The 23,003-nt window shown below is 39.1% G+C and overlaps 1 protein-coding gene across 1 annotated transcript in view; it reads right to left on the reverse strand.

Annotated features, from left to right (window-relative positions):
- Positions 1–23,003, reverse strand: part of LOC104842134 (chromosome unknown open reading frame, human C2orf43) — a 125,086-nt gene that overhangs the window by 9,873 nt on the left and 92,210 nt on the right. Inside the window, exon 6 of the mRNA XM_010584251.1 lies at positions 5,204–5,286. Coding sequence (XP_010582553.1) covers positions 5,204–5,286 — 83 coding nt within the window. The remainder of the gene's footprint in view (positions 1–5,203; positions 5,287–23,003) is intronic.

A 23,003-nucleotide genomic window follows, 5' to 3' on the forward strand; every position in this document is an offset into this window, starting at 1 on the left:
AAGCAATTAAGGGGTAGTAAGGGTTGGACGGTACTTCTTCAGTATTCTTCAGAAGGCTGGGGAAATATTGCTGTCTTTGCTCATTGTGTGTAGCACGCACCTTATACCCATCCCCCAAATCCCGGAAAATCATGTAATTGCTTCTTTATTAGAATACCACACAGCACGAACGATGGTAACAGGAGCTCAGTTACTGAAAAAGTGAAATATCACAGATATGCATTGAACTTTTTGAATGCTCACTGGGATCCTTTTCCATCAAGGAGGGAAACTGCTGTTCCCCAGTTAGGCATTCTGGGTGCTTCAAAGAGAAGGTTGTTCTTGTGGTTAATTGACACAGGCACCAAAATCCCCAAGCACATGTGCAACTTCCCTAACTTCAACTCTGCACCTCCAGGGAGTGCAGGCCAAAAAGGATGTGAGACCAGCCAAAAAAGAGGTGTTCTTGGCTCGAGAGAGCACTTTGCACCTATTCAGAAAGAGTGTTTGGAAGGTTTTTCACAAATGTAGGCAAGCAGCTCACTCAGGCTGTGGGCAGGCAAAGTATTTGTAGTATTCTGTTAACCACTTATCTTCAGATCATGCTCTTCTCACTGGGCATAATTACTAAACCCCGTGGATGTCTACAGAGACTCAAACAAAAGCACCGGGCAACATCAGAACAGCTGCTTCAGGGGCCAAAATAGTTCTTGGTTGCTCAGTTTTAAAAATTTTCTCTATCGAAGACAATTTTTCAAAAGACAAACCTAGCACTTTTCTGTGGAAAGGAAATGCTTCATTTTTGCAATTTTTACTCTAAATCTCTGCATATCACTGTTTAGCTGATACTCTTGGAGAACACATTTTGTATGGTATTATTGGTGTAATATAAACATGTATTACTTTAAATTCTAAATATACCGTTGAAATAAGCAGTAAGTGGTAAACATATACTTCATTCATTTAATTTTTTCAAAACTGAATTTCTTCCCCACCTAACCATCTATATATGGGTGGTTATAAGCCACTCACAATACAGACTTCCTCAATCTGAGTGAAAATAGGTTCATGTGTCCATAAACTTCCAGTTTATACTTTTCCCCATTTGATTTAAAATGATTCTTCTCAGACAACAGATTTTTTTTCATCTTTGTATCTCTACTTCAGATGTTTCCTGTCTTCTTCCTTACACAATCAATGTATCTGTTACACCAGACCACTGGCAAAACTAAGCTCAAGGAGCATATAAACGTTTCTTAGTTTAACATGCTAACCAAAAGAATCATGATTTTTAGTTGCTGAAGGAGATGATTTATGGTCTTAAGAAATTATGAACCACTATAGCAAGTTCACTGCTAAACTGATTCAAGACTTCCTGAAGTCTGTGGGAGCTCTTCTATTGATTTAGATGGGCTTTGGAACAGATCCTACACTTAAAAATAGGACTACTGTGTATTACACATGGAGTAATGAACAAAATATATCTCAATAAATATAAAATCTGAGGGGTGATTTTTTTAAACAAAATTTCCTCTGTAAGCACCCTAGTTTTACTCTTTAATGCAGTATCTTCTTGATTACAACAGGTTTATAAGCTTACTTGACGGAAAAAGAGTCAGTAAGGCTAAGTCTTAAAATAAAGCAATGAATGTGGCATGATGCAGATTTAAAAAGTTAAGTGCTGTAGACAGCCTCTATATAGAAATATCATTGTCCATTGCAGGCAGGCTAGTGAATGCCCAACATAACCATTTTCCCTTTCCTTTTTAAACTTTTATTCTATTTGTAAAAGCTCTGTGATGCTCAATGCTGATCCATCTTTTCAGAATACGGAATTACACCCACTTCCTTTTGTGCAAGAATTACAACCAACTTCCTTCAGTGCAGTAGTATCTTTGCCTCCAGTTTCTGTTAGGAAAGGGAGTTGGTGTTATTACAGTGAAAGAACGTAGCTCAGCTGGCTTAGACACAATCAGCTGATGATAATTAACCATCAAAGCTGAGCAAATCTTGTATCAGTATCCCCTATCTTATTTGTTTGGATTTTGTGATTTATCACAACTCCCTGTATCATTGCAGTAAGAAGCCTGCATTCATGTACTGCTTGATCCAGATGAATAGCTTTAGAGCCAATATTTTAAATGCTCTATCATGTACTACTTTGTTAGAAGACAGGTCTCCATCCTCCTCATACAGTTCCAATGCTATTTAATGTGTACAACTTCTGTCTTCAGAAGATTATAAGTGAAATACCTCACTTAATTATCCAAACAATATTCCAGCTCCCATTCTTTCAAGATAAATCTGAGCAATTAGCACTGTTAGACTAAGAATCTGGGGTCTGGAGATAAAATTTCTCCTGGTCCCTAACTAGTAATAATTATAGTTAAACCTGGGCATGGAAAGATTGGAATAATTTAGTGTCTCTTCTTCTTTCTTCTTCAGATCACAGAATGCAAATAAGATCCAGAAATAACTTTTCTATTCCACAGCAGCTGGCAAAGTCAGGTGTTAAGATTGGCTTTTAACATATGATCACAGTGACTACTAAACAGTATAAATTTTTTGAAGTGACAGCTTGCCAGTTCTATAGCAACTTGGACTATAATTCCTGTTTTTATAAACTTCCAACCTTTATAAGTTAAGCCCATTTTTATTGTCAATACACTTCAAATTTAACATAATGCCAAGTCAATTTTTTTCCTTAATTCTTGCATTCCCAGAAATTACTAGAAGATGAAAAAAGAGAAGCATTTAGCTTCATTTTTAGACCTGCTTTTTCTTCAGTTTGCCAACTGCTTATAAGCTCGCTTCAGCTTTTTGTTTTCTTGAGCATGTTTGCCACTTTAAAAGTATGAGGACATAGAAGAATCAATAAAAGAAAGTTAACACAGGTTTAAAAAAGCTCCTGCCTGCCAAGGCCATGCTTAGACTGACAGAGTCAACAAAAGCACAGATGAAGCAGACTAGGACACCTGCAAACTCTTACCGTTGGCTATGGGCCTTCACTCAGTACAAGAAATAAGTATTTTTGTGATGTGAAGCATCTGAGTAGACCACCTGAAGTCACCGGAGCTGCAGCTGATTGTCACCACTATCATCCTCATCCAACAAATTTTTATGCTTAACTTCAAGCAGGTGTGCTTGTGATTCAAATTTCCAAAAGCACCTGAAGTCCTGCTCCTGCAAACTCTTGATTTTTGCACCCTGACTAACAGGATAACCTGCAGTCTTACCCTCGGCTTCAGGGCACTAACAGGCCTTGCCGGGGACTCTGACCCACGCTCCTTGCCTGTGGGTTCAGGGTCTCCATCTCTGTCCTTTGCCTTTAGTCTCTGCCTCTCAAGCTGCATTGTAGGAGCATCTGTCTCCAGCCCTATCCCTGGCCCTGTGTCCTAGAATGACACTGGACCTACGTTGTACATAACTTGTTGCCTGGATGGATCCCACCCTGCAGCTTGCCTTCCGTCATGTCTTTGGCCATGCCTCCTGGATGAACTTTGGAGCCACATTGTAGCCTTGTCTCTATTCCTGTCTCCTTTTGCTCCTGACTGGATTCTCTGAAGGGATGCTGGACCTGGTTCATTGCTTTGCCTCATCTGGGACAGTCGATGGACCCTGCTACCTTGCCCCGCTCGGGTGCTGTGGGACTGGACCCTGCTTGGTGAGGGCACTGCCTGTGCTGGGGTCACCCTTGGCTCCCACTTCCCTTTCTCTCAGGGAACAGGCAGACCCTGCAGCTCCCTGACACTCGGAGAGGTGATTCAATCAGTAAAATGAACCATTTTCCTTGAATTCATTGGGCTTTAGATCAACCCATGGAAGTTTTGTTTAAGACAATGAGAGTATTTGCAGCCTGCAAGATCAGCCCTTCAGTTTCTTCACTGAGATTCCCCCTGAAGTGCAGAACTTCAGATGCTCTGCAATAAAAACGTGAAAACCCAGGCATGCTTAGTGCAGTGTACCATTCCTTGTTCATGTGTGCTATTTCAACTCATTTGAAAAAAGTAGAACTATCTGAACCTACCTTTCAAAGTGCAGAGAAGGCAAATGGGATAAGTAAAAAATAATCAATTTTCAGCCAAAAAAGACTGATTTACGAAGTGAACTTTGTACCATATCTATTTACAAGGCACAAAGTAATCTTAGAGATCTAGGACCTCTCTCCCAGAAAATTCCATCCTCCAAGGAAAATCTCTGCCAGTGAAAAGTGCTGGAATCATTCTTCCAGCAAAAAGTCAGGGATGATACAAAAAAATGGAGGGAAGGAAGGGGACACAGTAGAATAATATGTTATCCTGATTATCTACTCACACAGAGGCTACACCAATAGTAGTTCATTAAATGTAACAGTTTTCTGGCTAATAAGCCACCTGGAATTGTCTGACCAGGGCCACACTATTAAATTCTCTCCGCCTCCAAAACAGGGTGACCACATCAAAACTCCAATTAGGAACAGTTCCTGGCCTTTGCCAACCCCTGAACTGTGCCTGGGAATTGACTGGGAGAATGCTATCAGTCCAGACCAAAATTGTACCAGGATCTCTTTCAACAATAAATCTGTACAGAGAAGAAAGTTCAGTGCAGGAGAAAGGTCCCTGAAACTACTTCATTTACTTGTATAGCAGTAGCTCTAGACCCCAAGGAATGCACTTTCTGTATCTTTCTCTTATACTACAGTGGAATGGCTGAAACTGCGGAGCCATAATAATTTTGCTGACTCCTCTCTATTATGTATTCATGCCATGGAAAAAATCAAGCCTGCAGAATCCCATGATACTAACTGACACCAGACAACACAGATGGTACATGTTCTGCTTGACCCGACCAGCAGCAAAGTCAGAGGATTTGGTCAATCAGCCTGCACTCATGTCCTGACTGGCCATCTGCCTGTCTGATCAGAACCCAGGTAACTACTGGCCTCACTGGGAACCACATCTTAGGCTTAGCCAGAACATAGACTGTTTCTCCTCCACCAAGGAAAACATACCAGATGGGATACTACATCTGACAGTGGTGAATGCTACATCTACAAAGGTGTGGATCAATGACATTTTAAGGATCAGTGACCCCTTTAATGGCTTTTCCAAAGTCAACAGAATGACACTAACATAAAAGCAGAATCAAGCCTGCTGAAATTCTGGTTTTGCACAAATATAACTGGATATAACATTTCCTCATGCATGTGGGCTTCCCAAGAAAACTCTGAGGATTAAATAGTTACCTTCTTTAAATTTTGCTTTATAGTTGTACTGTCTCTCTCCACAACCTTCATCATTTCTTGGCTTGCCATATACAAGATGTTGGCTGCAGAAAAAGAAACATGCAATAACTTAAGTACACAGCAAATTTTTAGAAAAAACAATATGGGCCCAACCCTGCAAAATTAAGGCAACTAGAGCAGTCACCACCCTGACAATCCCACTGAAAAGAATCCCACTGACAGAAAGGGCAGAATTTATCTCACCTAACTGAATCATTAAAAAGGGCACATAGACTAAATTAAGTCACCCCCCCATTCATTCATTCCATGATTAATGGAAAGGGAAAGACCCCTTTGGAACATAACTCTATCCATCTATCTTACAGACTTCTGAATCAGCCCATGGCAATGACTTTCTCTCTCCTGATCAGAGAAGGAACTTTGATGACTAGCTTTGACTACATACTTTTATAAAGGTAAAGGTAAGCATGATACATCACCCATGAAGAGTTTGCAAGAGTGGGCTTTTAAATACTAAGCATACATTAAAAGGCATTATTAATCAATAGATTATTAAATTATAGACATTTCAATATGCAAGTCATTCAAATATTCAACATAACAAATAATAGAAATGATGGCAAATACAAGTTATCACTGAAAACTGCAGTCCAGCATAATATTGATTGTACTTACCCAGACACGACTGGACTGGACACCAAATGTCTAAGCCTTACCTTTCTGGAATGTAAAGTACTAAAAATGGCTCAGTGCAATTTATTGTGAGTTCATCTGCAAGATACTGTCTCAGAGATGTAAATGACTGAGTCTAACATTTGGACATCTAATTAAAAGCTGTCTAATTTTATAAGATGTTGAGTTCTGGCAGATCCCATGTATGTTAGACAGCAGTGGGAACTAAGCACTTCGGAAAAGCGGGTCACTTTGCCTGGATGCCTAAATATTCATAAATTGAAACAATTTGACACAGAAGGATCACACTGTGTCCACCTAGCCTGGTGTCGTGGTTTAACCCCAGCCAGCAACTAAGCACCACGCAGCCGCTCACTCACTCCCCGCACCCACAGTGGGATGGGGGAGAGAATCAGGAAAAAAAGAACAGTTTAATAGGACAGAAAGGAAGAAAATAATAATAATGATGATAATAATAACAACAATAATAAAATGACAATAATAACAATAAAAGGATTGGAATATACAAAGCAAGTGATGCACAATGCAATTGCTCACCACTCACCTACCAATGCCCAGTTAGTTCCTGAGCAGCGATCCCTCCCAGGGCCACTCCCCCCAGTTTATATACTAGACATGACGTCACATGGTATGGAATACCCCTGTGGCCAGTTTGGGTCAGCTGCCCTGGCTGTGTCCCCTCCCAACTTCTTGTGCCCCTCCAGCCTTCTTGCTGGCTGGGCATCAGAAGCTGAAAAATCCTTGACTTGCTATAACCACTATGTAGCAACAACTGAAAACATCAGTGTGTTATCAACATTATTCTCATACTAAATCCAAGCCATAAGACTATACCAGCTACTAGAAAGAAAATTCACTCTATCTCAGCCAAAACCAGGACACCTGGCTTCTGTTACAACAAAACCTACAGAAGTTCGGCAAGAAATTTCAGCTCACAGTCTAAAACCTGGCTTTGAACAAGCACACACATCTGTTAGATTATGAGTTTTGCTGCTAGAATAAACCTCATGTATTCAACTGCAGAATCAAGAGTTGCTACATGACCATCAATGTTGCATTATGTCTGCAGATAGTGAGAGGTCCTCCAAAGCATGTTCAGACTTACCCAGTTTTAATAGGGGCTATCCATTTCTGACACCAGTGCTGTACTGAAGAAATGTGCAGATAACACCATCCAAAGAATTAGCACTTCTTTTATCCTTTTTCTCTGCCCAGTCAGCTTACTGTGCTAATAAGATGGCCAAGGCTCTCCTGTCCTCACGATCTGAAGCCTCTATGCTTGTTGGATCACAGAGACATTCATAAACTATATGTGGGAATGAAGGGCAATGTTCTTCTCCTTTCTCACCAGTTTGCAAAACCAATGGAAGACCCTGAATGGCTAAATTACCTTAAAGCATTTCAATTTCCAGGTCCTAGAATGACTGAAAGTATTCTAAAATACTAAATCCTCTCCTGAAAAACAGGAGAAAATGGAAAGGCTCTGACAACTTTAAAAATCTGAACCAATGAAGTTTTGTGCATAAACAGTTAAGGACGGTGTTGGATCTGATACTGCTCTGACACAGGAGTAATACTTTCTCACAATATGTGATAGGGGAGGAAATGGCAATCACATAGGTCTTTGGTGGTGACCAAAACATGGAGTTGGCTGAATTCCAGCAGTGCTCTAAGGAAACAGAACGCCACCGGAGAGATGAGTGATGGCTCCAGAGATCAAATGTTAAAAGACAAAGCCAGTGCTCTCAAGTGACAAAAAAAAAAAAATAATCCTAGAAAGTAGTATCTACTTCTGAGCCAGCCAAAGAAGATGCAATTCAGTTATATGCCTGCAGAGCTCTGTCTTTTTCAATTAAACATTGAATGCAGCTAGTGCAAGTTCTTCCTCTCCTAGACAAGATGAAAGGGTTGCAAATGTGACATCATATAGACAATCCAGCAAATTTGCTGGTCCCATCCTATTCTACTGGGCAAAGGGGCCTCCGTGCAGTTTTGTGTCTAGCAACCCCATCATATAATCCTGTGGTGCAGCTGGCAAAAGTCTGTCCATCTACAGCATTATTAAGTTCATACCCTGACATTGGTCTTCTGTTTCTCAATTCAGCTCCAAACACCAATGCTTTTACACACCTTTGGTTTTAGGACACATGTTAGAATGCACCTTTAAAAATCATCTAGGAAAACCTTAAGTGAGAGGTGTGAAAGACAATGAGGAATTCCATAGGTATTTAATTAATTTCAGATTGATTCCTGTTTCTAATGTGACAAATGTGACTTTAATGCTCAAAACGCCTACCTATAAATGAAGCTAGCTGTCTGTCAAAAGCACTGCTCTGTGTTGGAAGGAAAGGCAGAACATGGAGACCAGCCCTTGCTACCCTAGGTGCTGGTCCTTCAGGTGATGGATGTGGCTTACTATGGATTTAAAAGATTTTACAAAGCACTAAGTGCAAGACCCTCAATTTGGCAGGCTATCTGTCGCAATAGCACTTTTACCCAACCCATTATATGAGGATTTCAGTATGCCGGGCTTTCTATTTTCCAGTCCAGAATAAGGTTCTTGTTAGTAGGACATGGTGGATAGCCTACCTGCAGTCAGAACTTTTGCCATTACCTTGCAGCATCAGCAGTGGATGGTAGCCAGGAATGAAAACACTGCTGGCCATCAGTGCAGAACTTGACACATACCAGTTCCTTCAACGTTACTGGGATTCTGCAGCCAGGTCTCCACCTCCAGTTCAGTCATACAGCAAAAATGGTAACAGTAAGTGCTCCCCTTCTCCCATCTTACTGGTTTCTCTGTCTACCTCTTGTTCTTGGTGGGTTCTGCTCATATTCTGAGTTGCTCTTATGTTTTTTTCAGTAAAAAATAAGAAATGAAGTGGAATTCACACACTTATTAAACTTAGATTAGTCATAAAGATCCTAAAGGTAAAACTGTAAGACAGCAAAGGCAATAATGACAGTACTTTAAAAGGAACCATCTCTGAAGGCTTGTGTACTGTGTAAGAAAGGGAACCAGGAAGGCAGGATTAAGCTAAACCGGATGAATGGCAAGGTTCAAGAGTCTATTTCAACCAAACAGAAATCCTTCAAATTTTGGAAACATGATCCTAGGGAAGCCAATAAACAGGAACTTAAACTTCAGCAGGCGTTAAGTAAGAGGAAATTGCAAAGAGCAAAAGTAGGTTTCCAAGAACAAACATTAAAAGATTAAAAAATAAACAATAAAATATTCCTTAGATATATCAGAAACAAGGGGCCTACAACAGAACTTGTACAGGCTAAGGGAGTAGATAAAGAAGATAATTACACTGTTTGGAAGCTAAATGACTTTCTTTTTTTTGCATCCAACTTTCTTGTTCTGTGCATTCAGGAGGTTTCTTTTCTCTATATTCTTTTTCTGGCAATAACAATTTTTCTTTGTGTAGTGAGGTATCAAGAAGTAGCAACAGTGGGGAGCATAGAATATATCAGGGCTAGAAGGTACATTTAAGAGTTTTAAAGAACCTTAAATAAAGAATTGCTGAGCTGATAACAATCCTGCTTCATAAGAACCACCCTGTCCTGTGGCTTGGGGAGTAGAGAATGCTAATTGCTACTGATTTTACAAAGGAAAATAGCATTTTACTGATCTATAATTTCTTAAGCATTTCAATAAACACAACCAGATGACAAAAATTACTGGTCTTCTAAAAGCTCTCTGTTACATTTCACACAATAAACTTTGGTTGAAAATAAACACCTGTAAAAGGAAAGGTTGTAAAGGGTGAAGAAATAGTCTGAAGTGAAGAAAAAACATTAGGATTAGATTAGATTAGATGTCATCACAGCAAGGAATAAGGTCTAGATTCACCACAAATATAAAAAAAAGTAGTAATCATTACTGAAATCTCTAAATAATCATTGAACACACCTGGTGATTTGATCATTTCTGGGGTGGGTCAAATCACCTCTCAAGATGACTCTCTTTTCAGCGATAAGACCTTTAGACCTTAACTTGAATTAAGTGCCTGAACTGAACTGGGATGAATCCTGGCCTAACATTGTAGTCCAGCTTCATATTAAAACCATGGGTAACTTATTTCTTAAAGATCTGGTCAATGGATAAGTAGTTTAATGACAGCATTTGCACAGGACACGATGCTAGTGAGTTTGTGAGGATCGGGCAGTGAGAAATGTGAGAGAGACCTAAAAAGAAGACAGAAAAAATTAACACACTAGCAAATGAAATTCAAGTTGAAGAAATGGTAAGGAACATACACGAGGAAAAAAAAAATCAAAATATTCTCTTCCCTTACAAGCTTCTAAATTAATGCAAAGAATGGAATCAGAAACCAGAGGCTCCTAAGATGACTGTTGTTCACCGTGGACATTTACTCAAAATTCCAATCAAATCATGTATTATGTTTCATAAATAGTAGAAGGATGATGAGACAGAATTCTGCAGTACCATTACAGAAATCACATAACATGACCACACCTGAAGAACTGTGTATGCTAACAGTCACGACCTCTGTGGGACACTGCAAAACTGAAAATGGTGGTAAAAACAGTCAAAGAAGTACAACTACAGATGTGTTGTTGCCATCATGTTCATGATACTACATAATATACTGTTTTTCCCTCTTACAGCACAATACATTACAATGCAAAACAATAAAAGGAAGTACTTTTTTAATGTCATGCAATTAACTATGAACCTTACTGCCACAGGAAACTGATAAGCATACGTATTTGCCACATTCATATCTGAGCACATTGCCCTGAGCTCCTCTAATTGTAAATACAGTTAATACGATTAATCTTACGGCAAATACCTACAAAGGTCAGATAACTTACACTTCCAAAAATCTCTCCTTTCAGGTAGTATTCTCTAGATCTGCTACCATTCTTGCTTGGTTTCCGCTGGATACAGCCAGTGGCTCATCTCTCTCTTCAATTTTACTGACGCAGTATTTCAGCTCACGCTAGAGAGTGTCTCTCTCTTCAACAGTAGAGCTGTAGCTCTTTCAGCTCACGTACCTCTTCATATGTACGAAAATCATGTCTCACTTTACAACGCGACATGTTAACCCACATCAGCTTGTGACCCATGATATTCCCAGGATTTTTTCCCGCAGAACTGTTGTTTAACCAGTGATTTACCATCCTTGTACTTAATGTACATACAGAACAACTGGTCTCTTCAAGGAATGACAGCATTCTCCTCTCCCTGCCCCCCAATCGCTTCTCCTAGCTTGTGAAGGTCATTTTGATCCTCTCCCTCTCCAGAGTATCTGCAGCATATTCTAGCATGGTACTATCTGTAAAATGAGTAAACACGCACTGTATTCCATCAGTCACATCCCACAAGAAGATAAGACTGTTACAAAACCCTACCAGCTGCATCTTCCCAGATTCAAAAATCCTCCTGAACCCCATTTTCCAAACAGTCCTACATCTGACTAGCTGTTGTTTCAGGTATGTCATATTTTCCAAACGTTGTTATAAGAATGTAACAGGAGACACTGTAAAAATCTTTACTAAGGCCAAAATATCCTAAATCTACTGCTTCCCTCTAATCCATGTTACATTGTAAGATGTTTAATGTCTGTGGAAAGCTGTACTGAAAGAGATACCATTATAGAGCAGGAACAGTAACCTTCTCTCTTGCTGCTCTGGAATGTCAAACTGGGCTTCTTCAGAAAAGCTATTTTTCTCAAAAGCTAAGTCACAAGTTCAGGGAGAAATCTCTCTGCTATTTCCTAATGCCATACTCTGCTAACCTTGGCATTTTTTGAATATTTAGTTCTTTCCTTTTAAAAAAAAAACCTTGTTCTGTTTCCTTATTTCATCAATACCAAACTGCTTTTTCAAAGGAAACAACTTGGAAGAATTCACTTGCTTTTTGTGTGTAATTAGAAAGCCATCTCAAAAGGCTCCCAGGGACTGTTACTATGAGCATTTCAGCAGCTCTGAAAATCAGGCTGTGAACTGGGCACAACCAGAAGCTGAGACATACAAAATGCATGGCCTCTGAAATCTTTCACTAGGCTATGCAGAGGAAAGTCATCTTGTGAGATCACCTTGTCAGTGCTTGCTACTTGGTGTTACAGTCGCTGGAAAGACTTCCAACCTGTGCTAATGCTTCCTTTAGCTGCAAATCTCTAAAGATTCCCAGAATCATCACCAAGAGCCCTGGAAAAATGTTTATTGGTTTTGATTGTCATGATTTCAAGTACAATATAAAATGCAACCTAGAGCCCACGTGCTGAACTTCCTGAGTGATGAAGCCGTCTCACCAAAATCTGTAGAATGAGTCACTGCACAAATTGAAGCACATCCAGGGGTCTGCAGGACCCTGGCTCAAAATGCAAACATAGGGAATTGCAATAATGGGCTGTGTGGAAGTTGTATCAGAGTCGTGACCTTGGTGTCCATGCTAAAATTAGGGTGAACATGTAGCTTCAGCCTGTTTGGCGTTCACCACTGTATCTCACTACTCACTGAAGAAAGAAATATCTAGAGTTTAGTAAAGACAAAGTAAGATTGAAATTAGTATTCTGAAAAATCATTACATGTGAAAGATAAGACTGAATGTGGGATGAAAGGTCAGGAGGCCTGGAATTTTTCTGAACTACCACTGAAGTCCTCTGAGACCCTGTGCAAATTACAAAATCTGTATGTCTCAGTTTTCTCATTTTAAAAACATGCTTCAGGCTGCTATGACAATGAAGTGGTTTTTGTAGATGGTCTTAAGAATAGTTGAAGTGAAAAGCATTGTGTAAACATAATGACTATGAATTAGTCCTTGAAAAATATATTTCTTTAACAATAATGAAATTTACAGAGCCAAATTGATCATGTTCCTTTAGAACTGCCCACTACTACCTTGAATGTTGTATTTTACAGTGATCAAATAACAAAATCTTCACAGCTATCCGATCAAGAATACATCAAAAACAGAGCTAAGGGCTAGTCTGTTAAGTACCCAAAGCCAAGACATGTCTCTGTGAGAAAACTGTACTTGTTGAACTTCAAATCCCTCTCTAAACCGGCTTAGTGAAGCCAACACAAAAGGCTTGGAGGACACAATACTGCGCAAACATACACTTCTGCATATGATCTGCTACCTCTTTGCTTTTAACAGAAATGCTTAAAGTGATAATGTTAAGTATTTGAAGGATCGGACCTGTCCTGTAGTTTGAAATAGGTATGTCTTCCATCAATCCCTAACTGATACTTGGTTCAACTGAAATAAACTGATCTTGTCATAAAATGAAGATGTATGCAGTGTTTGCATGAGCTATATGAGAAGTTGTGCAGTTGATATAGTTTTCTGCTGAAAGCAAGCAAGTTCTACCTGCTTGGTGAAGGAGGAACTTAACCAGTGATAAATCATGAAAACATTCAGCATTTTAAGAATGCCGCCATGAGATGTGTAAATGAGATGAACACCAAATACATCGGTTCCTTTGGTAACTTGGATATTCAGGCCCTGAAATGAGAAGAGAGTTCTCATGGACATGAATGTGAGCACTTCAGAACTCCAGTCAGAGACCCACACAATGACTTGAGAGCACTTTACTTGGCATGGATGGTTTGCAGTATCAAGCCTGGAGCTGAATCCTAAATCCCGGCTCACAGAGATCTGACTCAAGAAGCCATCTCTATCCACTGAGGATACATAAACTGCAGTCCTCTCCTGAAAAGACTTTGGAAGAAAGGAACAAAGCTTATTCTTTTCTCATCCTTTGCCTGCATGGTAAAAGCCCAGTACCTCTGCGCTCTCAATTCCCATCTAGGAAACAGGCTCTAAAGATTTGGTCTTGAATCAGCCTAGGATTTCTAGGAAAGGAATGCATAGAAGCTCTTTAGCTTTTCCTGCCAACGTATTTTTGCTTATTCAATTTCTTTATCTGGTTTAACAGTCTAAAGCCAATTTCAGTGGTTTTTTTTTTTAATTTTCATGGTCTAATTCCATTCCTTCAAATCTGTACTTATATATATGCTGGACTGATATATTATGAGTCTGCCTGTGTCAGTGGGATAATCCAAAGCACAGAAAGTGAAGCATATAACGTGAATCTTTGCAGTATCATGGCCTCTGTAAATATTCCTTCATGTGGGTTTTTCACATATCAACTAGGAAAGGAAAAGCACTTCTCAAAGAAAAAAAGTGGTTGGAAACCTACAGAAACTGGCCAACATACCTGGCGACAGCTGTAGAACCCCAAAGTATTTTTATTACATTCTATTCCATCTCAAGTTGCTGGTACCCCTTGTAATTCACAACCAGATCACCAGAGTTTAACAATGAAAAAACCCATTGTTAATTATATAATTATCATAAACAATAAGGCCTGACAGCTTAAAAATGAAATCAAAGTTTTAACAGACAAATGCCATGTTTATCATGCTTTTAACACATAAATACCTTCTTAAAATATCCTAACTGCTTATATGCAGATCTTTTATAGACACAGATTACCTTGAAAATGGAAGCCCTTAATTTATTCCCAGGTCAGGCTTACGAAATTAACTGCCAACTTAGTTTCTCCCCATGATCCTGTCAATGACCTTTTTCCTGCCCTGGTAGGATCATTCCCTCTCCATGGATTAAAGGTGATTAAGGATCAGTGTCAGTTTAGTCTCATACATTTGCTAAGCAGAGACGACAAACTGTGCCAAAATGTGTTTGATTTATTTGTGGGGGTTTTGTGATAGAGGAACCCCGATTGGGCTCAAATCAAGGATCCAGAAAAGAAAAGAGTGCTTTATATCATTGGTAGCTCTTTAACCCAAAGTGTCACAGCAAGGACTTAATATCCTTCAGCTAAATTATTAGTTTTCACAAACAATAATGACTGAAATCAATCAAGCTTTTCAGTGCTTAGGGTTATTTAACCACCAATTCAATTAGCCAGTTGTTAGATGAATACCTGTATCTATTGAGCTGAACTTCAAACACATTGATATATCCACAATGCATTCAAGCAAATAACGTATGAAATAGAAGATTTCCCGATTTTGAAGAAACACATGTCTAGCAGCGTTATTATTACTTTCTGAAGATTTTAGAGCTATATCCTAAACCAATGTGTTGTCAGTTGACTCTATGGATATCAACATAACTATGCTGGAACTTGGAAAGCTGTGCTAATTTCAGGGAAGAAACATGATTCTAACTTGGGACAGATAAACTTTCTCTTTATACTTGATTCTTGAAGCAATACCGAGATTTCCTGTACTAGGACTGAAATATGTGTTTTTCCCCTCAAGTCTTTAAACTTCTTGCTTGATTATTGAACATCCAAAGATCATTTTCTTGCTTATTTGCAAGAAAAAGATTAGATTAGGGCTAGATTAATCATAAATTTATGCTAGAAACTGAGAGGTCACATTATGTTGTCTGTGGAAATTCAAGATGAGTTCGAACTATGTCTGTATGGAAAGAAGTCTTAAAAAAAAAAGACCTGCACATGGTGCACATATCTGTAAAATATAACAGAGGATTAAGTATTTCTGAGTTAACCCTGATAAACTTTGAGAGATATACATACCCTTGATTAATTTAAAAATCAACTCTGTGTTGTGGTGCCATGACTAGATCTCATTCTCTGTGGTTTTGCTCTGTAGTCGGTATCTTAATTACGTAAAAACAATATTGTATTCTTTGCTGGGCTAAGCAGATGAATTTACTGTGACAGAAAGAATAGACAGAAAGAGATGCCATACTAGTGAAACAACAGAGACAATAACAAAGAAAAAAAACCTTTTCAACTTCATTGGCTAATGAATTTCAGGAAATAATCAGAATAGTTCCTTTTCCAACAAAAATGAGTGGTTGTGAAGATAGCCCCAATCTAGACACTTTAATGGATGCACACACACATTCTTTAATAGCTTGTTCATCAGACTAAAATAAACATAAGACTACAAAGGGTTACCCGAGCTCACTTCATTTCCCTACTGCTGTTGGCTTCAGATTATGTTGACTCTATCAACAAGATTGTGGCTGTAGGTGTAAATTTATTAAGTCCCACACATCAAAATATTGTTCTATTTTGTAAGTTAGTAGGAGCTATGCCCTGGAATGGGTACAGGAAGAAACATGAAGCCAAATTTTACTTCATGGTCCAGACAGCACAATTTCAACAGCATTAACCTCAGAAGAACATACTACATGATTTTCCACAGTGGACAAATTCAGAGGAAAGGGAGACCGCAGCTCTACCTTCACCATGCTTCCCAAATGCAAATCTGGTGCCACTACTCTTACCATATTTTGAACAACCAACCCCCTGAGCAGATGAATACAGAGAGTGGAGAGACTTCTTATGCTGTCTTACTAAGGCCACCATATACTAAGGTATTGTCTTTTTTCACCAAGAAATGAACAAACTTTCTTTAGCTAGAACTGGAGGAGTTTGTAAGAGACCAGTGAGCACCTTCTGACTGTGGTGCAGGCTATGGGTATTCTCTGTATTTCTATAGGGTATTCTGAGACCCTGCAGCATAGGCTTTCCTAGTCTATCTTACTCACCTTCAAACATTAAATACACCACCTTTTCCTTTGACTTCTCAATTTCTCAGCTTCTGCTTTGACAATTGTGAAGTCAAATTTCCACAGTCTGTTTTCTCACAACTGCTTTCCAACAATTAAACTGTTGCTGCTTTTGCAGGTATAAATATTCGCTGTATCTGCACTATTGTACTAAACGGAGCCAGGAACTATTTTGTGGCCCTGAGGCCAACTGGAATAGAATGGCTTTTTTTCACAGAATTAAATTTTTCCTCTACCAAAACTGCTTATTGGGAAGAGTGCATGGCACTGCTAACTCCTGAACCGTGCCTGAATAGTATGAGAATGCTAGTTGGAGAAGGCTAAAACCATACCAGAAAATTAATTAATAAACAGTATGGATGATCGTATTCCAGTGCTACCATGAGTCCTATACTCATTTAGCTGATTTCTAGAGGTAACCTACCTATCTTTGGCAGGTCCTACTATGTTTCTGTATCCTGCGTTCAACATGCAGAATGCAGATTCATTCAGACATTCAATCAGACATTTTCTGAACTTTTCAGATCGGCTTTTAACTAATGCCTGACATTTTTTGCCTGTATTTTGGTTTCCATGCAAAACATTCTGTGTTGCATCTCGTTATCTGTTTTGCTTGGTTCTTACTATGGTAAATTGTCCCTCATTAGAGTTCTGAAATTCTGGATGCTACTCTTTCATCTTTAATTAGTGTGTATGAAATTGTAGGGCTGGAAGGCATCTCCATTGGTTTTTTTGTCTTAAGGAGAATCAATGATATTGCGACATTTTCAGCAGATACTTATCCATCCTGTCCTTAGGAAGCACAGATGATAAAAGTTTCATTATCTTCCTAAGAAACCCAGTCTAGAATTCCATTCTTATCATTAACTAAAATCTAATCTGAATCACCTTTTTGCAATGTATTCCATTACACATTACCTTGCCCACCATGGACACATGGATTAAATTATTCTCCTTTACTTGAAAACTCTTACCATGTCCTTCAGTTGTCCCTTGTTTAGTCTAAACGACTCTAGTTTATTTATTTTTTTCCTTGAAGGTTGTAATTTCTTGATATCTGTCACGGGATTCACCTGATTAAATGTGTATATATAAAGCTTAATTTTTCGCCCCTTCACAGTCAGTGGAAAGAACACAATTCATCTCATCCTAAAGTAGTCACCTAGATTAGACAAGTGTTACCCATATCTCTCCACTGAGTATGACAGGATTTTAAGGGGATTAGTGGATGAATAGAGCTCTATGTTGTAGACATGTTAAGTATTTCTGTCCTAGCACAAATGTTACCCTTTTGTGAATATATTCAGCCAATCTGCCTCTCACCTTCAAATTCTCTGTATCAAACTGCTATATATTCTCTGCCAATTGCTTTCTCTGCTTCACATCTCTCTCTCCCTCTCTCAGGCAATACATTATAAGAACATAGCTGAACAGTCTATATGTTGACAGCTTCCTTCCTCTACAGACATCAAGCACACTACATTATGGCACATTGGATGGCTTGGAATTTTATCAGAAAAAGTCTCTTGAATCCCATCTGTCATGGTTTGGTGGACGTAGTACTCAACAGGTCTCCCTGTCTTTAACACCTGGATATCAGAAGTCCATCCATCCTCCTCCTTTCTCCCCGCCGTTCTTTCCTGAGCAAGTTCTGTCCCTTCATATTGATATTCTAGTTCTGTCAGTTATCTCACTTATGTCTGTTAAGCAAATTAACTAATAGTTTTGGTAATTTATAAAGGCTTGCAACGCTACTTTATTTTCCATACTTTTGGAATTTACATTACATTACCTGCACATCATCTAGCTCATCTGCCCTCTTCCTGCCAGCATTCCTTTGATCTCTTATGAATTTCTTTGCCTACCATAATTTTAGATCCTTCACAAGTGCACTTTTGCTCAAAACAATATAGTTTCTTTTTATGTTTCCCCTTAAACTCATCCTCAAGCCTTCCTTACTAAATCTTTCAACGTTAATCACCTTTTCATGGTTCAGGAAGCCAAAGTCCCCATGACATCGGTCTGACTAATGGTGCTCCAACCTCTGTACACCTGTGCATACTTGCAAATATTCTTTAGAGGAAGTACAGTGGTTTTAATAACCATGTCTTATGCCCTGTGAAAACCAAGCAAACTCATTACACTGTCATTAGTCTCTCACTCTGTATAGTTTGTTTCCATACATCTTTCATTCCCACATTGACATTGCAGTTTCCCAGGACAGTTCTGATACTCTGCCTTGCAAAACTATCATTTACTGTCAAATTTTTCACAGAACGCATCTGCTATTTCACCATTTGCCATTTAACTGCTATTATTGCTATTATTTTAGACTGTTGTTTGTGTTGGCTAAGGACCACAGTAGAGACTGGGGACACATTTTGTCAGGTACTGGCAGTACTGCACATAGAAAAGCCTGAAATGATGCTTTCTTCTGTCACACAAGGGACTCCCACAGAACCTCCACAAATTCTTCGTCTCCTTCTCCCAGAAGGCTTCACTGACGCCTCCCTTAATAAATCTGCCTGGCAGGAGGATAATTTCACAATAACCTGGTATTGCAAAATGCTTGAGGAATATTTTAAAATATGCAAAACATTGGCCAGTTTTAATTCCCATTCCTGGCCTCTGTAAAGGTAAGCTGGAAAATTGGTAATTTGATGGTAATTGTAGCAAAACTGAAGAGTCCAAACTGACTGCCCGATGGATCTTTTTTGTAACTAAGAATTAGTTACAGCGTGTGGGAGTGCTAAAGGTCCCAGTCAAGAGTCGGCTTCAGACTATCAGGAAAAACATCATTTCTGCTCCACGGATTTTACAGTCTATTTCTAAATCCATGACTGTTCAACATTGAGTTGCATATAATGCAGAGTTTTGCTTGTCCTTCTGAGGGGCTACAAGCAGAAGGTGGAAGAAGAAAATAATTTTAATTCAATGGGACTATTATTGCCAAAGACTACTATTTTCACGTGCAACACAGCTCATCTGTACTTTGACATGCTGTAATAAGACTGTTTCAAAAGTCCTCTAAACGCTAAAGCAAAATTGCTTAAATTGCAAAGTGATGAATCAATTCTAGGTTGGATGCCCATGCTAAAGTGAAACGCCCTGCAAAAAGTAGATTGAACTTTTGAAAATAGGTTTCTTCAGGGTATGTAATACTATCTGGTCACACTTTTCTCCTGGTAAGTTGCCCGTCTTATTCTAAGGTTTTTTTGGAGGACTGTAACACTAGTTTCCTTTCCAGTTTATCCTTTGCTCTTGAGGAAGCAATCTCTGTCATTCCTCAGAGTCAGAAAACAGTGGTAAGAACTAATAATACCAAACAGCAGTGTAATTTCCTATGGGGAAAACATATTTTCTACCAGTAATTATTGCCAACAGCAATCTTGGAAATATCATATAACTTATTGTTTAAAACATCAAACAGAAGGAACTGCTTAGTATCAAGGATGACTAATGCAGGAACATGTGCTTCCACACATGCACACACACATTAGATAAAATGTTGATGTTTGGAGGTTTACAAGATGTAAACATTGACTTTGGGTTCTACTTAAGTTTACACTTGTGTTTAGTATGAAAACATACCAGTATATATATAACCATGATCGACATAAAAAGGGATAAATAGCTGCAATTGTTATGATGGACTTCTCCAATCTGCTTGGTACTATACTTGCGGGAAGATCAGAACTATACAAGAAAACCAGTCAGCTGCGCTCGAGAAAGCATACTAGAGGCTGAAGGCAAAAATAAAAAATTATTAAAAAATTATACCCAGGTGCTTCACAAACAATAGATGCCCTGTTGAGGAGTGCGAAAAACACTCATTTACTTTGCACGATGAAGCATGCACAGGTGAAGTGGGGTGTGTGATGGAAACTGAAATGTCTATGGACTTAATCCTGCCCTAAGTTACTCTGGAACAACCCCCATCATCTTCAAATGACAGAACTATCCCTTAGCTGAAAAATTCATCTCCAGTTTAAGCTCTCGCATATATTCTGGCAGATGGCCGTGATGACAGGATTTCTCCTAAGGTCCAAATTTTTGGTTGTGGAAAGTGTCTGCTCTCTTACCCTGCAAGAGTGGCATAGAAGGGTCTGGTGTAAGTGGTGCTCAGTCCCACAGGGAGTGCCCAGGATGGACACCCTCTGCAGCAGTTTAGCATCTCCACATTGTGGTTTCTGCCTGAGCTCTACTGGGATTAATATGCTCTACTAGACAAAGGTTTATGCATGTGAGTAGCTATATGGAGGCCAGTTTAAACACTTTTCTGGATTGAGACTTGATGCTGCCTCTTTCTTCAGGAACCCTGATGAAATTCAGCAACTGGACCACCCGTCCTTTGAATGAGGTGAACTTCTCTCAGACGGAGTGGCTTTGATTGGTATGAAAGGTGAACTTTATACCACTCTTCATTAAACATAAATAACTGTTTTTAAAGCTCATTTTAAATACACCTGACCATTGCACAAACCAGCAAGAAATCCCCTGCACCACTGGGTTTCCTCAAGATAAGCCAACATTTCCTTCACAGATCCATGAAGACTCTGTAGGCATTTTCTCCTTGTCAATATTGTCACAGTACAGAATTAGGCAAGGGAGGCGGTGAGCGCTGGTGGACATTTTCATGACAAGAAGCAGCAGCAAAGCAGATCGCAATATTGCTTTAGCTGACTGTAGGAATTACATCCAGACCAGTGTCCCCTTTAGGCACATGGAATGACAGGTATTGCATCAGTTAGCAGCTTTGTAAATGTCATTTTCCAAAAAAACCTTATTCCAAGACACAAATGCCTATAGTTTACCCATAGGTATGGACTTTGTGTGTGTTTAAGTGCTTTGCTGGGACTGCATGATGAAAGAGTTCAATGAATCAAGCTAAATTCCCAACCAGTAAACACAAGTTATGACAGAGCCATGAGCCCTACTTCAGATATTCCTTAGGAGAATTTAGACAGACACTTCTGAGACAAAAGGCATGAGCCTACTGCAGAAGGGAATCCTTCTCCTGAATTCAGGGGGCTTTGTATTGGGCCCAGGGAAAATAAAGTGCCAAATTGCAGATGACTATCTGGCACTGGCTAACACGAAGCAACTGTAGCTGCTAGCACTGAACTGGCATATACTTATTTTCAACATCCTTTCTGCTTTGTTGTTGTTACCCCTTCCTTTTTCATGCCATTTGCAACACGTCATTAGACTCGCTGCAAATTTGTGGGAGTAAATCGTATCCTTGGGGATGAAACCCCACCAGGGGCGAATAAACAATCTCCCCTTCCTCAACCAAATCCCAACTGTGCCTCACATTTCATGGAAATGATCAGCAGTTCCACTATCAAAACATTCACGCCTTCTGAGTAATATTTATGATGGGAGTTTTTTACGTTGGGTTCCCCCCCCCCAAGAAGAAAAATAGGAATAATTAACAGAAATAAACCCAGTGACAAATTTCCACATTATTACTATTATTTTCACAAGGCTTTCACAGGAAAGTAAAAGCTTTTGCAAGTAATAAAAGTCCTTGTTAAACATCTTTCTTTCTTTTGGAAATGGGCTAAATTATGAAACAGATTGACTTTAAAAAATAAATAGGACTATAAATACATAAAAGTCATTGCTTTCCTCCAGTAATTTAATATGAGCATCCTACTCTGAAATAAGGAAAAGTTTAGTTCACTCGCAGAAAGAATAAAGCAGATGTGAGGTTTTTCCGTCAGCTTAAGTGCTGCCTTGGTAAGGTGAGTTGTCCGACTGCATTAAACAAACATTTTAGTCAGGCATCACACAGGAAAATAAACAGTAGCAGAGGAAACATGAAAATATTAAAGACTGTTATTCTTTGGCCCCTTTTCCTGCTAAGCAGGTGATAAAATATTACTGTGTTTCCACAGGTAAGGAAACACGCTCTTAAACACTTCGCAGAAATACATATTACGATCATCACTTAAAACGTCAGAAGTGGATAGGACTCAACTGTGACAGCACACAGGAGCCTACCGAGAAACTCTGCAGAAGCAGAGTATTTAGCACGCCGGGTCAGACTGCTGGGCTACCCAAAGCAGCCTTCTGACCCCTGGCAATATGTGGCAGTAGCAAATTCAGACACAGGCAAAAAACATCTTGTAAGAGACAGCTGTAGAGTTACCTGACTTCAGGAAAGATGACTTCTCTTGAATCCTAATTAGTTAGATGCTAGTGAGAGGGAAGGAGATTATCTGCTGTATCATTTTGACCTCTTTCTGCCCCACTGAGAATCAAAGAATGCACCCAGGAAGAAGAGAGGAGACCTCCTGAGCTTCATCCATTTTGCCAAATTGTGATACACTACACTACACTGTACAGATTTAACATTATTTAGTTTATGTAGATGCAATTTACGTACCACGTAAGTAATTTCTGTTCTCTGTGAAATTTTGTCTAGCTACACATCATGTCTGAAATTCTATACATATTTAATTACAAAAGTAGAAAAATATCCTTGAAATTAGTTCTGCATTATAGCCAGAAGTTACCTAGAACTTACATTCATCAGAAAAAAACAAAGCAATC

This window comes from Haliaeetus leucocephalus, unplaced genomic scaffold, assembly GCF_000737465.1.
Source record: "Haliaeetus leucocephalus isolate CR32 unplaced genomic scaffold, Haliaeetus_leucocephalus-4.0 Scaffold964, whole genome shotgun sequence".
NCBI classification, from domain to species: domain Eukaryota; kingdom Metazoa; phylum Chordata; class Aves; order Accipitriformes; family Accipitridae; genus Haliaeetus; species Haliaeetus leucocephalus.